Source organism: Neophocaena asiaeorientalis, unplaced genomic scaffold (assembly GCF_003031525.2).
Source record: "Neophocaena asiaeorientalis asiaeorientalis breed wild unplaced genomic scaffold, Neophocaena_asiaeorientalis_V1.1 scaffold383, whole genome shotgun sequence".
In the NCBI taxonomy this organism is placed as follows: domain Eukaryota; kingdom Metazoa; phylum Chordata; class Mammalia; order Artiodactyla; family Phocoenidae; genus Neophocaena; species Neophocaena asiaeorientalis.
The window spans coordinates 51,817-70,128 of record NW_020173940.1 but is presented as its reverse complement, the minus strand read 5'-3'; the positions used below and the strand labels follow the sequence as shown (position 1 = coordinate 70,128).

Below are 18,312 nucleotides of genomic sequence, written 5' to 3'. Positions count from 1 at the left end.
CAGTCATTTTTAATAAGAAATAATAACTAGATTGACGTATTTTCACAAATGCTTGGCATTGTCTGTAATTGCATGGGCTTTTCTTTTTTGTTGTAGATGAAAACAAAGAAAAGGTGAATGACCAGGCAAAACTAATTGTGGGAATCGTTGTTGGTCTCCTCCTCGCTGCCCTAGTTGCTGGTGTCGTCTATTGGCTGTACATGAAGAAATCAAAGTAAGTTGTAGAAAAAAGATCTTCATTGTTCATTGACTTTCACTGGGAGAAAATAGTGTGTTCATTATGCTCATTTCAGCTGGGCATGTAATTTCTATAATAGGAAAGACATATCCCCCAAATCAGGCTGATCATGTTTTGTCTTCAGCTCACTGTGACTATATTACCAAGACTGGGGACATGGCTTGGAGTGATTTCACCTGTGTCCCCTTATTTTTCTCCGTCAGTAGTCTGAATTCAATTATCTGATTTTTTTTCAATGCTTAGGTAGATTTTTAAAAAGCACGTAGTGCCTAAAAGTCAGCCATTCTAAACTGTTTGGCTGAGGTTGCTGGAGATTAAGTAAAAGCGGTTAGTACATCCTGCAGGGACAGCCGGGTGTCTTTGCAGTGACAGGTCTGGCCAGCAGTGCAAGTGTTGGTGAGGTAGAGCCATCTTGTTGTCACTACTTCTCTATGCTACTTAGGTCACTTTGTTCCGTAGAAGAATCTAATTCAGGGAAAAAGTCATCATTATGTTGTCTTGAGTTTTAAAACAATGATTAGACAAAGTACCAAGATTACTTTAAAAATGATTTAGATGATGTTTAAAGATTATTAGAGTCATGAAATAATACATATGGTATCAACCTCACAAATCATCTAACAGTGGTTTATAATGAAAATCCGGTTGACCAATGAAGATTCTTAACATACACACATGCCTAGTATTCCTCATTGCCCCAGCTCTGACCCTAGGTTCAGATGCAACTAGTCAGAGATGCAATTCTAGCATTGCAGTTTTTAAAAGTTCCATTGGTGATTATGTGGTGTACCCCTGGTTTCAAACATGGGTTTCAAACTCCTGTATCTAATAAATGAGGAAATTGAATTTTGCAAGGGGATATGTATAGCTAGTGGCAACTTTAGACTTTATTTTATATTTTCTTGATGTCTTGATATAACCCCTTTCAACAACTCAGGTAAGTTAACTTAAAAGAAAATCAAAAGAAAAAACAGACTCAATCAGATCCATGATCTCACCCTGTAAAGATACAAATGTCAGTGAAGTAACATTTGAATGGAGCTGCCATCAAATGGAGGCAGTGGCTCAGAATTTTTAAAGTCACATAATGTGAGCATGTACTGAGTTATATTTCGTTCTCACAATCCGTCTCTGAAGTAGGTACTCTTATTATACATATTTTACATTGGAAAAAACTAAGGCAAAGAATGGTTAAATGACTTGCTTGATATTACACAGTTGTAAGGGATAATTATATTCGATTTAAGGCAGTGATATTTTAGAATCTTTGTGCTTAATTACTAGTTCTTATTTTCTCTTGTTATGCCTTACTTTTTCTCTTTTTCAGTCACATAAGGCAGAAACACATTGCTGTTGTGTGTTGTAGTTGATATACATGTCCACTCACACTCGGGCACAGTCAGTTCTAATCTTGGCACTTCAGTCCTCAATCTTGAACAGTCTGCACTATCACTTGATAACAAATGTGGGTTTTTTTCTCAGCGAAAATTTTACCTACAAACACTTCATGTTGCTTTGTGCCCATGATTTCCATGGAAAATTTAGAAGATTGCCTGTACTACGTAAAAGAAAGGAAGTGCAAACAGTTGCCCAGAGGTCGTATCTATCTTACAGAAATTCTCCTTCTGTGTGTGTTTCCTGACTATCAAAATCTTATCCTACCTTTATAATCCACAGTGAGGTGCTCACAAATCTAACAGCTTGGCCTCTAGGGTATTTTGTTTTATTTATTTAGGGTTTCTGATGCACTCCAAAGTAATTTTATTTCTTAAAAGAATGAAAATAAAATTTCTCTGTATCCTGGAATTGAGCTGAAAAATAAACAGCAGTCCTCTACATTATGTTCAAATGAATGTTAAGTTCTTGGAGCTCCCCCAGCGTCCTTAATCATCCTATTCTGATTGCCAATGTCTCATCATACCCTGTTTGTAGCACTATGAATAGAAAAAAATTGTGTGTGTGTGTGTGTTTTGTTTTTTTTGTTATGTCATTTGTCATTACCATACGATGACCCAAAATTAAAATCATGGGTAAAAAAATGCTGGACATTTAGCTTCATAGTGTCTTTAGGTTAAGGGTTAAGACTTCATGCATTTCCTTTAAAGTACTTCATTAAATTAAGTGCTTATTTTACCATCTGACACGAACATTTGTCTAAATAACTGTTATTTAATGGAAAAGTGCACCAACTTTTCTAGTGTCAGTATTATTGGTAATCAAAATAATAAATTTCAATTCTCACCCCAAGCATCAAAATGTTTTTATTAAGAATTTGCAGAACTTTTCAGATTTGCTAAGTGCTTCACATTTCTAACTAGTTATTCTTTCTACTGCCCTCTGAGATAAGCAAGCACTTTTGCTATATGAGTTATTGTTAACACCTGTGTCCAGAGTAAGTGCTTCAGGGTAAGAATTGCTAAGTCTATTTTTGGGTCTACTATACTCTCTTTTTTTTTCTTCTAGATAACTTCACCTTTACAAATCAATATGAGAGTTTCATTTCTGTCTTAGCTTAATTCATCACCAGTTTACATGGATATGAGAGATTTTTAATAAAGATATGGTCCATACTTTTTCCGCAGATACCTAAAGAAATATACCCTTGTGTTTACCATCCTGCAAAATAATACCATCAACAATCTTAGTGAGTCACCCATTATTGCAAACAACTGCGAGCCACAATTATATTAGTTCTTTGCATTTGCAATTTAAATAGCCAGTGGAGAGAGAAATGAGGGAAACAATCTTTTATACCCAAGTAGAATTTAATACATTTGTTAACATACCTAGTGGCTACTCCCCATTCCATTAATATGAGATACATATTTTTATATCTATTTTAAATATGGAAAAGATATGCTTAGCAGTTGTGCTTGACACTGTGATATGGTATATTCATTGCAGAATAAGGGCTCATGATTCCTCTGCTGTTTTGATTCATATAACTTCTCACTGGAATTTTTTTTTTTAATTTGAGATATTTTGATAGTGAGAATGGATGACTCCAATCATTTCCTGTGTATGTAGGGTATTAACTGACAGTTCCAGGCAAAAGGTATTAATTGACTAAACCCAGTTCATATCTAGTTGTTTAACAGATAGGAAACATTAAAGACCTAGAGATAATTCAATGACTTTTTAAATTATTTACTCCCTTTCTCTCCATCCTGTTCTCTGAACATTGTTTTTATATCTGCAGGAAGTTGAATGTTACTATTTGAGTTCGAAATTCTCTCCTGCATATCTTATATTACAAGAACTAATGAAAAATTAAAAGAGTCAAAGATAAAGGAAAAATGTAAGGTAGCATGATGTAGCCACAAACTTATTCAGAACTGTATTAAAACCATAATTTCCAGGTTGGTTGCATTTAAGAGACCCTTGACCACCACCATACTTCTTATCACTAAACTGGAAGTAAGCAGTAACCAGACATTTGTAATCTCAAAATGCACACTGTGTGAATACTGGAAGTTTACCAAGAGATTTATCTTTTGCAACTGTGGAACTCATGACTATTTTCATGAAGTTTTTGTACAATATGTAGGCAATATGGAAGTGTAAAAATCACAAATATCTTTTGTCAGTTTTGCCTTTTACAATGCTTTACTATTCTACTACTGTCTTAGGAAAAAAAAAAAAAAAAGAAAGTGACTTACTTGGAAATTCACTTAAATGGTGCCATTAAAAACTTGAAGTATCAACATCCTTGTAAAAAAAAAAAAAAAAAAAGACAGTCCTAAATTGGCAAAAGACTAAAGAAGACTGCCTATAACCCCCAAACTTCAAGAAATACTGTTAAATTAAGGCTTTCTAAAACCCTTCTTATTAGTATCTCTTAATATATGGAACAGGATCTTGCAAGAAAGTTGATTTTAACTGAATTCTATTTCCAATCAATACTCTGTCTAAAATCAAATATATGTTCCCATGAGGGAACTTATTCAGACTCCCTGCTGAACAAGTTGAAAATATAGTGCTGAAGGACCATTTATAGCACATTTTGAGTGACTTTCCTCATTTATTACTATGTATGCATCTTCTTCTCTTTTTGTACTTTTACTCAAATCCTCAAATTTTTATGAGGTAAATTTAATAAGGTAACCATATTTCATAGTATCTAAGGCTCAGTGAGTGTAATCTGCCTAAGATAACACATGCAATATCTTATTCCATATCCCATATAAACTTTGAAATATATTTTGCTGCCTCACCAGGACTTCTTTGGAATTGAAACTTCGTCTCTGACTTTGATTGCCTGCTAGCATTTAATATAGTGCTAGGGGTGGAAGGGTGTGCTCTCAAGTGCAGGGCTGATGTGGCCTCTCACCTTGTATTAGACGTCAAGCTAATCCAAGTTTTCGTTTCTTTTTCCTTCCCTACCCATAGCCTGGCAGGCAGCCAAAAGAAGGAAGAAATTATTCTATCAAAGCATAAATAACAGGGGAGACTAGCGGGGAAATAAGATAATGTGGAAATGCTGGAGTCCCCCTTTAGTCAATCACAAGGTCATTGGCCACCCAAAGGGCAGAACCATTCATGGCCCTGCCCTCTCCTACTACATGTGAACTGAAACATTTCCAGAGGAAAGAGATAGCATCAAAACATAATGTTTTCAATTTTTATCTCTTCTAGCTGTCTGTATGTATGCATTTCACTTTATTTTTTTTTTAATTTCATGTGTTTGGTTTAATTATTGTTTCAAAGGTGAAGGGAAATCCTGTTCCTCAAGCATCTGCCTCTGCCCAGGCTGTGTTAGCACATTACCCACCTAAAGGAAACACTTTGAATGATGATGCTGAATACATGCCAGTGGCATCCTGCTTTCATGCATATTCAGTACTGTTACATTTATTTTGATCTACTGATACTTTACATAATGGTGGTTCCCATATTTACTATTGCCCAAGTGAAAGCCATTTTCTGTTTTTCACTGAGGACATTAGGAAATCTATTTTAATGGAGAGTTTCTTTGGAGAGTCTTAGAAATGCTAAGGATATCAAATTGAAACTTGTAATAAGTTCAACTATTTATTCTTCTTTGTTTCCTTCTTCAAACCCAGAAATTGCTGACAACTGTTTTTCTAAGATGCAGTGGTTAGAGCCCTCCTCTCCTCCTGTAGCTCTTTATTAAGCTTGGCCCAGGAGGAAACTTACTTTGCTGAGAGCTGTGACCAGGGAAGAAAGAAAAATAACTATTCTCATGGGTATGACCCTAATTACCTGCACAGGTATCAACGACCGGTTTGCTGAAAGTGGCAATTCCACACCGCCAGGGTCCCAGTCTTAAATACCCATAGTCCTGGTGCCCTTCTGTGCTGTGTCCCAGGCATGCTACAAATTAGAAATCACAGAAAAGGCCCCTCTAAACAAGGAAGTGATAATAATTCCTCATGTTGCCTCTGAGTTTTCAAATTTGTTATACATATGCTTACACTTGGGAAACCTAAAGTCTTATGAACTCTTTCATGTGTGAATTATTTTACATGGGTATTGTTTTTATTTTCCAAATATACATTTCTGTTATAACACTTTATGTATCTTTTCAAATGACACCACATTCCAAGATTGTGATGTACTGGTTATGTGTGCAACTCCTATCCTCCTTCACTTTTCCTATCTCCTTCATCCCCCTCTAACCTATTTGTTAGCTGAGATATAATTGACGTATAACAATGTATAAATCTAAGGTGTACCACATGTTGATTTGATACATTTATATATTGCAATATGATTTCTACTGTAGCATTAGTAACACCTCCATCCAGTCTCTTAGCAACTCTGAAGCATTAAAATAAAGGCACACTGGGCTTCCCTGGTGGCACAGTGGTTGAGAGTCCGCCTGCCGATGCAGGGAGCACGGGTTCGTGCCCCGGTCCGGGAAGATCCCACATGCCATGGAGCGGCTGGACCCGTGAGCCGTGGCCGCTGAGCATGCGCGTCCGGAGCCTGTGCTCCGTAACAGGAGAGGCCGCAGCGGTGAGAGGCCCGCGTACCGAAAAAAAATTAAAAAATAAAATAAAATAAAGGCACACTTAGAAGACACCACTAGATTAGTTCCCTACTTCCTTTCAAGGAGATCTAGAAACAAGTTTGTGGTACTGGGGAAAATCTCCCCAAAATGTTTAAGAATCTTCTAAAAAGTTATTTAAAAGCAACTTGAACCCTTAATAGCCCTGCACTTACAGAAATAACACAGAAGGGGAGTTGAGAGGGAGGACTGAACTCCCTTTGGCCACTCAGTAGCTATGTGGCCTGGGCAGCTGTCCATTACTCACCATCAGTTTTGTGAGTCCCTGTCACCTGCTGGGAGCTTTCACATACACTATACATTTATCCTCACACCAGCCCTGTGAGTAGATCCTATTGTCCCCTATTTACAGAAGAGCAAGCATCTTAAGAGGAGGGACTTGTCCAGGGACTTGCAGCTAAGACTTGACACATGAGGGTGAGAACCCAGACTCACTGACCCCAAGGTCAAGACTCTTCTCTCTGCCTCACTAATTAGAGAGTCTTCCAATATTAATTTGTTGTGATTCTATTATTTAAATTTTATCTCATTTTAAAGTTATAAAAAAAGCTGACTGATTGAGAACATTTAAGGCAAATAACTATAACAATTTTTATTTTAACCCAAGTGCTCGTTCTTTATAAATGCCTTAACCTCAAATCAGTTGACTGAAAAAAAAAAATGTTGACTGAAAATATTGCTAAAGGGAATGTTTTAAATAAGTTTTTGTTCTCTTCCAGTAGTAGATGGAAATCTAACCTGCTTTCAAATCTCTGAAATTTCCCCAAATTAAAAAGGACACTTCCATAAAATTATATTATTTTTACCACATCAATCTCAAAACTGAGCCCAAAAGTAATCGGAATAATTTGTAGAGGCTTTTCCCTGCAAGAGAGAGTGGACTCTCAGTAACAAAAATGGAGAAATTCATTAAAAATTCCAAGTAAATCTTATATACCTAGACGCAGTGAATACCCCTTCCCCCAGCAGCAACACTATCTTCATTTCTATTTAGTACGTTTCACAGTGGTTAACACTTAGCTTATTTGTATAACTTGGCACACCCGCTGGGAAGCCAGACTGCTGGAGCTTGAATCCTGGTTTTGCTACTTACTAGCTCTTTGACCACAAGCAAGTTTATTAGTCTCAATGTAAAACAGAGATATCCTAAGGCTAAAATAATTTAATACCTATGCAGCACTTAGAACAGTGCCTGGCACATTAAGGCATTATAAGAGTGTTAGCAGTTATGATTTTGGAGAGTGAGATTAAGAAAAGAAGGGAGATCGTTTTTACTTTTGTTTTGTAACTTTAAAGTAAGAAAAATATCAGTTTGAAGTTACTCAGCTCTTATTCTACAAATATGTTTCATGTTGCTCTTAACAAACGCTTTTTTGTAATGCCAGTCTGAGAGCAGTGATTCTTAGCCTGATTTTCCCTGACAGATATGCTGAGAGATGTTATGATTTGCCCTGAATACCACAGAATTCCTTCGAGGGAATTCTAGTCACTCCCTTCCTCTGAATACCTCCTTCTTTTATTTCATAGAATTTGGTAAAATCACAGAAACAACTTTTCATCCCTAGACAAATACTAAATCCACCTAGAAAGTAAATAGTATTGGAAATGGAAAAGGTACCCAGATTCTCATTGTACTTTTTGTCTGGTTCTTTCAATCCCTGGTCATAAGGATCATGCTTTAGCTTTTCGCGGTATAATGTTTTTATATTAAGGTAAAACTCGCTTACGTTAAATATGCAATTAAATCTATTTTGATAAATTTATACACCTTTGCAACCATTACTCCAGTCACGATATAGAGCATCCCATCACCTCAGAAAGTTCCCTTGGAATTCCTTCCTGTCCAGCCCTGCCATCCTTTTTCCCTTAGGCAACCACTATGCTGATTGTTATCACCAGAGATTACGTTTTCTTAATCTGGAACCTAATATAAATGGAACTATACAGAATGTACTCGTATCTGGCTTCTCTCCTTTAACGCAGTGTTTCTGAGATATCAATACATGTATTAATGATTTACTTGTTTAGAATTGCTGAGTAGTGGTCCGTTGTTAGAATATATCACATTATTTTAATCCATTCTCTTATCTATGGACACTTGGATAGTTTCAAGCCAGTATGGGCTGTCATGAATAATATGGCTAAAACCAACTTTCTATATAAGCATTTTTCGTGGGCATATGTTTTCATTCTCTTGGGCAAGTACCTAGAAATGGAACTGCTAGGCTGTAGGGTAGATACTTGTTCATGAGAAATTGCCAAATAGCTTTCTCAAAGTAGTTGTCCTATTTGCAGCCCCACCAGCAATATATAAAGTTTCAGTTCTTTTACATCTTGGCATAAATTTGGTGGTGGTGTTCTGTTTAATTTTAGCCATTCTAGGAGGTGTGAAATGATATCTAATTTTGGCTTTAACTTGCATTTCCCTGAGACCTAATGATTTTAAGCTCCATGTACTTATTGGTGAGCTTCTTTTGTACAGTGACTATTCAAATCTTTTGCCTATGATTTTATTGTTATTTCTCTTATGTAATTGCTCTGTAAGGGTTCTTTACATATTCTATATCAAAAACCTTTGTTATATATTGTAAATATGTTGTCGAAGTCTGTGGCTTGATTATTCTTTTCTTAATGCTGTCTTTTGACGAGCACTTTTTAATTTTGGTGAATAACAACTTACCAATTTTTTCCCATTATATTTACTGCTTTTCGTGTCCACTCTACAAAATCTTTGCTTATTCCAAAGTGGCAAAGATATTTTTCTATGTCTTTTTCTAGAAATTTTATAGTTTTACATTTGAGTATATATCTGCTATTTTGTGTGTGGTGCAAGATAAAGTTTGTTTATTTGCTTGTTTTATGCTATATATATATATAGCATATCAAGTCATTCTAGCACCATTGGTTAAAAAAACTTCCTTTTGGCCTTGGCATATTTGTCATCCTCATCTTCATCCTCATCATCATAATAGTCCTTCAACTTTGATGTTCTGCTTCTGCTAGTAATTTTATATCTTTGTGTTTCCATATAAACTTGAGCAACTTGTTGCTTTCTACCTCCCCCCCACCAATTTTTAAAGCTTTGTGAGACTATGGTTGCTTTGAATTTCTAGATAAGTTTGGGTATACTTAACATCTTAAAAATATTTAGTCTTCCAAACATGACCATCCTATATATCTCTATTTACTTAAATATTTTCCTTTTTTTCTTAGCAATATTTTATAAATTTTAATGTAGACATTTGATATGTCTTATAAAGTTCATTCTTACGTTTTATGTACTTTGCAGCTATTATACATGCAATTATTCTGTGAGTTTCATTTTCCATTTTTATATTAGTATGTAGAAATATAATTAATTTTTGCTGTTGAAATGCATACAACCATCTTCCTAAATTCACTTGTTCTGTTAGTTGTTCTGTGAATTCCTTAAGATTTCTATGTAAACAATCATTTTATCTGCAAATAGAAATAATGTTACTTCTTTTCTTCCATTTCATATGCTTTTTATTTATTTATTTATTTTGCCCTCATAGAGACTTTCAATACAATGTTGAATAGAAATGTGGAGAGCAGACATCTTTACATATTCTCAGTCTTAGAGATTGAATTGTTCAGTATTTGCCATTATGTATGATATTAGCTGTACGTTTTTCATATTTGCTTACTCAGAGTTAGTTAAGGGTAGTGTCCTCCAGACTGCCATGTCTGCCCAAGACTTCTGACTCCAGCTGCAAGGAGTTAGGGTCCAAATACATAGTTAGAGAGAAGAGTTCACATAAGACTACCCTCATTTCTGCTATCAACTCAAGCTTGGGGTTTTGCAAAACCACCCTCAGGTTTGATAATTTGCTAGAATACTCACAGAACTCATGGTTATATTCATTACAAGTAAAGGATACATTAAAATTGACTAAGAGAAGAGAAGTGCAGTGCAGAGTCTGGGAGGATTCTAAATGTGAAGTTTCCTTTGTCCTCAGGGACCTGTTACTCTACTGGCCTCAATGAGTGGCAAAAGCATGGAGTATTGCTGATCTGAGAAGCTCACCTGAACTTTGGTGTCCAAAGTTTTTGTTGAGACTTCATTACATGGGCATGATTGATTGATTAATTATCCATGTGGTTGAACTCAATCTCCAGCCTCTCCCTTCCCCAGATGTCAGGCTGATATCAAATGGCCCAAAGCCCCCATCCTAAACTGTATGATTGTTCTTTCAGGTATGGCCAGTCTCCACCCCAATATGATTGGGTGTTGATGGCCCTGCCCTGAGACATCTCCTCAGCATAAACTATCAGGTGTGATCCAAGAAGCCCCCCACAAATAAGAAAGCCACTCCTATCACTGAGAAAATTCTAACTGTTTAGAGATTATCTCTCAGGAACTGAGCACGAAGGCCAAACCTCTCTTTGGGCAAGGCCAAATTCCTTCCAACACAATGTCCTTTAACAGGTTGAAGAAATTTTTTAATATTCTTAGATTACTAAGAGTTTCTATCGCAAATCATTGTTGAATTTTCTCAAATGCCATTTCTATATCTACATCTATATTATATTCTATCTATATCTACATTATTTTTAAAAATAATCATATTGTTTTCTCATATTTTTTATTCTGATACAATGGTAAGTTACATTGATTGATGATTGAATGTTAAGCCAATCTTGCATTCCTGGAAAAAATCCCACTCTATTATGATGTATCATAATTTATATATATATTGATGGATACTATTTGCCAATGTTTCATTAAGGATTTTTTTGTCTACATTCATGAGGAATATTGTTCTGTAATTTTCTTAATTTATGTTTTGTTCCTTTATCATATATCATATATCATGTATTGTCTTTTTAGGGAGCTTTCAATTTTCTTGATGATTTCAAATAACTAACTTTTTGCTTTGGTTTTGTTTCTATTGCTTATTTTCAATTAAAATTTTTTTTTGCTCTTGTCATCACTGTTTTCTTTCTTCTAGTTATTTAGAGTTTGACTTGCTCTTCTTTCTCTAATTTCATGAAGTAAATGAAAAATTTAGATCACTGATGTTAGCATTTCTTTTTTTATAACTTAAGCTTTTAAAATTTTAATCTCCCTCTCAGCAATGGGTTAGCTGCATTCCACGAATTTCAGTATGTTATATTTTCATATTTACTCAGTTCAAAATATATTCCTCTTGTGGTTTCTACTTTGGAGCCATGTAACTAGAACTCTATTAACTTCAAAACGTTTCTCATCTAATTCCGTTTTGTTCAGACAGCCTAGTCTGTATGCTTTTAGTCTTTTGAATGCATTGAGGGTTTTTTTGTTTTTGATTTTGTTTTTGTTTTTGGCCTAGCATGCAGGCATGCAGTATTTCCAGGTGGATGCTACTCAACACTTGAAAATACTTATATGGTGGCTGATGGGTAGAGTGTTCTATAGTATATTATGTTAAAGTAGATAATAGTTTGTTTAAATCCCCTTATTCTTATAGATTTTTTTCAAATTATATGAAATCACTTCACATATAATGCATTGATAAGAAGGTTACAAGCATACACTTCCAGTACTAGAGCTAGCCCAGTACTAGTTATTTCATTATGATCATGCTTACTGAATTTTAGTCCATTTACCCTATCAGCTACTGAGAAAGATCTGTTAAATTCTCTAATATTGTATATTTGGCTATTTCTCCCTTTAGTTCTGTCCCTTTTTGCTTTAGGCTTTCATTAGGAACATACACTAACAATTGTTGTGACCTGCTTATGTATTGAACCTGTTATAATTATTAAATGTCTCTCATTATGGTTGTAATATTCCTTGTGTTGAATTTTACATTGCCAGATATTAATATAGCCATACTGTTTTCATATGCTTACAGTGTACATGTGTATCTTTTTCTACCCTTTTATTTTCAGTTATCTCTTTATATTTAAAGTGCATCTCATGTACAGAGAGACTGATCAAACTATGACTCCCAGGCCGCTGCTTAATTTCATAAAGTTTTATGGTAGCACAGCCGTGCCCATTTCTTTACATGTTACCTGTGTTGTTTTATGCTGCAAACCCAGAAGAGTTGAAACAAATCCATGTGGCCTGCAAGACTAAGATATTTACTATCCGGACCTTTCAGAAAAAATCTTAACCCCTTGTATACAGCATGTAGTTGAGTCTTGATTGTTTATTATAGTCTGACAATTTTTACTTTATAATTGGAGGATTTAGCCAAGTCACATTTTACTTAATTATTGATATATTTACATTTAAGACCACCAGCTCCCTATTTGTTTTCTAGTTGTCCTCTGTTTCTCTTTTCCTGCCTCCTTTTGAGACACTCCAATAAGTTTTGGTATTACATTTTAATTTATCTACTGGCCTTTTAACTCTCTGTCTTTGTATTCTTTTATTGTGGTTGCTCTAGGAATTTCAATAAGAACTCAGTTTATAACAGTCAACTTATGTAATAGTCTAAAACCCCAAAACATTATAACTTCATTTATCCTCCTCCATATAATTGTAGTGTGAGGATTATAATGTATGCAGTTGTAATGGATATGACAACAAGAGCAAAAAAGATGGAAGAGGTTAAATGAAAATACAATTTTTCAAAGGTCATATATAATACTATATATATAGCATTAAATAGTTGTCTTTGTAAAAAAATTTTAATAGTATTTTATATTTTAGCACATATACAATCTATATTCATTCTTTCTTATATATCTGAGTTTCCATCTAGTATCATTTTCCTTCAACCAAAGAACTTTCTTTAATACTTCTTTTAGCACAGGTCTGCTAGTGATAATTTTTCCTAGTTTTCTTTTATTCAATTTAACATGTCTTTATTTTGCTTTTGATTAAAATATATTTTTACTAGATATAAAATTCTAGTTTGAGGGTTTTTTTCCAGCATTTTAAAGATGTTGAATTAACTTTGTTATGCATTGTTTTCTTGATGAGACATCAGCTGCTTTTCATGTCATTGTTCCCCTGAACAAATTTTCTATGGCTACTTTCAAATCATTGTCTTTATATTTGCTTTCAATTACTTTCAGTATGATGTAATTAGATGTGTTTTTCTTTTTATCATTCCTCCTTGGGAGCTGCTGACCATTTTGGATGCAAGCTAATGGACATCAACAAATCTAGGAATATTTTTCATTGTTTCTTCAAATATATTTTATGCCGCAATTCTCTTTGGCTTCTCCTACTGGGACTCCAATTACACATTTGTTACATTGCTCACTATTGTCCCACAGGTCACTGAGGATCTGCTTCTTTTATTTCTATTATTTTTCTCTCAATTTTTTAGAATATATAATTTATATTTTTTGTCCTTACGTTCACTGAGTCTTTATTCTGCACCACCAATCTGGTGATAAGATAATTTAGTGAATTGTTAATTTCCAATATTGTGGTTTTAAGTTGTAGAATTACTTTCGTTTACATTTTCAGTACTGAGATTTCTATCTGTTCTATCTGTTCTATCTGTTCATTTTTATGTGTGGTAACTTCTTATTCATAACTATTCTTTGTTTGGTGATATGTTGTAGAGATCCTAGGTTCTACTGTATAGGCTAAAGGATATGGATTGTTTTTCCTGGCAGAGAATTAGATTACTGGCTGATTTCCTTGATCATGCCACAGTTACTGTTACATTTTATATTTCACATCTGTCTTAGGGTGAATGCTGAATCTTGACACATAGTCTTTACTAAGTTTTTCTGGGATTTCAATAGAAAGATTGACATGATTGCCAATAACTCCTGGCTTGGTGAGGTTCAACTACAAACTCTGTTTCCTCGGTATGGGTAACAGCTAAAATCTATGTCAGGTTTTTAAGCTTTCCAGGTGTTGCTTTCTTCTGGGCTACATGAAATTTCTTCCACACATGCAGTTTAGAGATCATTTTTGTAGTTTACACACAAATCTGGGCTCCTCACCACTCTTTGGCTCTCTCCTTTTTTGAGATTTTATTACCCTTGATTTCAAGGTTTAGTTCCAGTTAGCCTATGCCTCTGCAAATGGGAGATGCCCTCAGAGGAAAGCTTATGCAAAAGTAGAGGTCACCCAGTATAGGGGTCAACTTTCCTTCAGTTTCTAATTTCTTCTTGTTACTCTCAAGTATAGCCATATAGCTTATTCTGTATTTTCCTGAGAGTTTATACTGTTATAAATGTAAGGATTGACAAAATAGAAGTGGGTTGCTTTTTTAATCATTACTATTACAAGAGCTTCTTATAGTCCATGCGATATTTTATTTTATTTATTTATTTGTTTGTTTGTTTATAATTTTTGAATTTTGTTTTATTTATTTTTATACAGCAGGTTCTTATTAGTCATCAATTTTATACACATCAATGTATACGTGACAATCCCAATCACCCGATACATCACACTCCCACCCCCACCCCCACGCCACTTTCCCCCCTTGGTGTCCATAGGTTTGTTCTCTACATCTGTGTCTCAATTTCTGCCCTGCAAACCGGTTCATCTGTACCATTTCTCTAGGTTCCACATATATGCGTTAATATACGATATTTGTTTTTCTCTTTCTGACTTACTTCACTCTGTATGACAGTCTATAGATCCATCCACATCTCAACAAATGATCCAATTTCGTACCTTTTATGGCTGAGTAATATTCCATTGTATATATGTACCACATCTTCTTTATCCATTCGTCTGTAGGTGGGCATTTAGGTTGCTTCCATGACCTGGCTATTGTAAATACTGCTGCAGTGAATATTTGGGGTGCATGTGTCTTTTTGAATTATGGTTTTCTCTGGATATATGCCCAGTAGTGGCATTACTGGGTCATATGGTGATTCTATTTCTAGTTTATTAAGGAACCTCCATACTGTTCTCCTTAGTGACTGTATCAATTTACATTCCCACCAACAGTGCAAGAGGGTTCCCTTTTCTCCACACCCTCTCCAGCATTTGTTGTTTGTAGATTTTCTGATGATGTCCATTCTAACTGGTGTGAGGTGATACCTCATTGTAGTTTTAATTTGTAATTCTCTAATAATTAGTGACATTGAGCAGCTTTTCATGTGCTTCTAGGCCATCTGTATGTCTTCTTTGTCTATTGTAAATACTGCTGCAGTGAATATTTGGGGTGCATGTGTCTTTTTGAATTATGGTTTTCTCTGGATATATGCCCAGTAGTGGCATTACTGGGTCATATGGTGATTCTATTTCTAGTTTATTAAGGAACCTCCATACTGTTCTCCTTAGTGACTGTATCAATTTACATTCCCACCAACAGTGCAAGAGGGTTCCCTTTTCTCCACACCCTCTCCAGCATTTGTTGTTTGTAGATTTTCTGATGATGTCCATTCTAACTGGTGTGAGGTGATACCTCATTGTAGTTTTAATTTGTAATTCTCTAATAATTAGTGACATTGAGCAGCTTTTCATGTGCTTCTAGGCCATCTGTATGTCTTCTTTGGAAAAATATCTATTTAGGTCTTCTGCCCATTTTTGGATTGGGTTGTCTGTGTTTTTAATATTGAGTTGCATGAGCTATATATATATTTTGGAGATTAATCCTTTGTCCGATGATTCATTTGCAAATATTTTCTCCCATTCTGAGGGTTGTCTTTTCTTCTTGTTTATGGTTTCCTTTGCTGTGCAAAAGCTTTGAAGATTCATTACGTCGATTTGTTTATTTTTGTTTTTATTTCCATTACATTAGGAGGTGGATCAAAAAAGATCTTGCCATGATTTATGTCAAAGAGTGTTCTTCCTATGTTTTCCTCTAAGAGTTTTATAGTGTCTGGTCTTACATTTAGGTCTCTAATCCATTTTGAGTTTCTTTTTATGTACGGTGTTAGGGAGTGTTCTAATTTCATTCTCTTACATGTAACTGTCCAGTTTTCCCAGCACCACTTATTGAAGACACTGTCTTTCCTCCATTGTATATCCTTGCCTCTGTTGTCATAGATTAGTTGGCCATAGGTGCGTGGGTTGATCTGTGGGCTTCCTATCTTGTTCCATTGATCTATGTTTCTGTTTTTGTGCCAGTACCATATTGTCTTGATTACTGTAGCTTTGTAGTATAGTCCAAAGTCAGGGAGTCTGATTTCTCCAGCTCCATTTTTTTCTCTCAGGACTGCTTTGGCTATTCAGGGTCTTTTGTGTTTCCATACAAATTTTAAGATTATTTGTTCTAGTTCCATAAAAAATGCCATTGGTAATTTGATATGGATTGCATTGAATCTGTAGATTGCTTTGGGTAGTATAGTCACTTTCACAATATTGATTCTTCCAATCCAAAAATATGGTATATCTCTCCGTCTGTTGGTATCATCTTTAATTTCTTTCATCAGTGTCTTGTAGTTTTCTGCATACAGGTCTTTGTCTCTCTGGGTAGGTTTATTCCTAGATATTTTATTCTTTTAGTTGCAGTGGTAAATGGGAGTTTTTCCTTAATTCCTCTTTCAGATTTTTCATCATTAGTGTATAGGAATGCAAGAGATTTCTGTGCATTAATTTTGTATCCTGCAACTTTACCAATTTCATTGATTAGCTCTAGTACTTTTTTGGTGGCATCTTTAGGATTCTCTGTGTATATTATCATGTCATCTGTGAACAGTGACAGTTTTACTTCTTCTTTTCCAATTTCTATTCATTTTATTTCTTTTTCTTCTCTGATTGCCGTGGCTAGGACTTCCAAAACTATGTTGAATAATAGTGGTGAGAGTGGACATCCTTGTCTTGTTCCTGATCTTAGAGGAAATGCTTTCAATTTTTCACCATTAAGAGTGACGTTTGCTGTGGGTTTGTCGTACATGGCCTTTATTATGTTGAGGTAGGTTCCCTCTATGCCCACTTTCTGGAGACTGTTTATCACAAATGGGTGTTGAATTTTGTCAAAAGCTTTTCCTGCATCTATTGAGGTGATCATATGGTTTTTATTCTTCAATCTGTGAATATGGTGTATCACATTGATTGATTTGCATATATTGAAGAATCCTTGCATCCCTGGGATAAATCCCACTTGATCATGGTGTATGATCTTTTTAATGTGTTGTTGGATTCTGTTTTCTAGTATTTTGTTGAGAATTTTTCCATCTATATTCATCAGTGATATTGGTCTGTAATTTTCTTTTTTTGTAGTACCTTCGTCTGGTTTTGGTATCAGGGTGATGGTGGCCTCATAGAATGAGTTTGAGAATTTTCCTTCCTCTGCAATTTTTTGGAAGAGTTGAGAAGGATGAGTGTTAGCTCTTCACTAAGTGTTTGATAGAATTCACCTGTGGAGCCATCTGGTCCTGGACTTCTGTTTGTTGGAAGATTTTTAATCACAGTGTCAATTTCATTACTTGTGATTGGTCTGTTCATATTTTCTATTTCCTCCTGGTTCAGTCTGGAAGGTTACACCTTTCTAAGAATTTGTCCATTTCTTCCAGGTTGTCCATTTTATTGGCATAGAGTTGCTTGTAGTAGTCTCTTTGGATGCTTTGTATTTCTGCAGTGTCTGTTGTAATTTCTCCATTTTCATTTCTAATTTTATTGATTTAAGTCCTCTCCCTCTTTTTGTTGATGCATCTGGCTAATGGTTAATCACTTTTGTTTATCCTCTCAAAGAAGCAGCTTTTAGTTTTATTGATCTTTCCTATTGCTTTCTTTGTTCTATTTCATTTATTTCTGCTCTGATCTTTATGGTTTCTTTCCTTCTGCTAACTTTGGGTTTTGTTTGTTCTTTCTCTACTTCCTTTAGGTGTAAGATTAGATATTTTATTCGAGATTTTTCTTGTTTCTTGAGGTACGCTTTTATAGCTATAAACTTCCCTCTTAGAACTGCTGTTGCTGCATTCCATAGGATTTGGATCATTGTGTTTTCATTGTCTTTTGTCTCTAGGTATATTTTGAGTTCCTCTTTGATTTCTTCAGTGATCTCTTTGTTATTTAGTAATGTATTGTTTAACCTCCATGTGTTTGTGTTTTTTATGTTGTTTTCTCTGTAATTCATTTCTAATCTCATAGCATTGTGGTCAGAAAATATGCTTGATATGATTTTAATTTTCTTAAATTTACTGAGGCTTGATTTGTGACCCA

At 34.9% G+C, this 18,312-nt stretch overlaps 1 protein-coding gene across 2 annotated transcripts in view; it reads left to right on the top strand.

The window, feature by feature from the left end:
- ALCAM (activated leukocyte cell adhesion molecule) overlaps positions 1-18,312 on the top strand; it is a 199,057-nt gene that overhangs the window by 171,775 nt on the left and 8,970 nt on the right. For both annotated transcript variants that reach the window (XM_024752716.1, XM_024752715.1), the window contains one exon: positions 97-214. In XM_024752716.1, the coding sequence (XP_024608484.1) occupies positions 97-214 (118 nt within the window). The remainder of the gene's footprint in view (positions 1-96; positions 215-18,312) is intronic.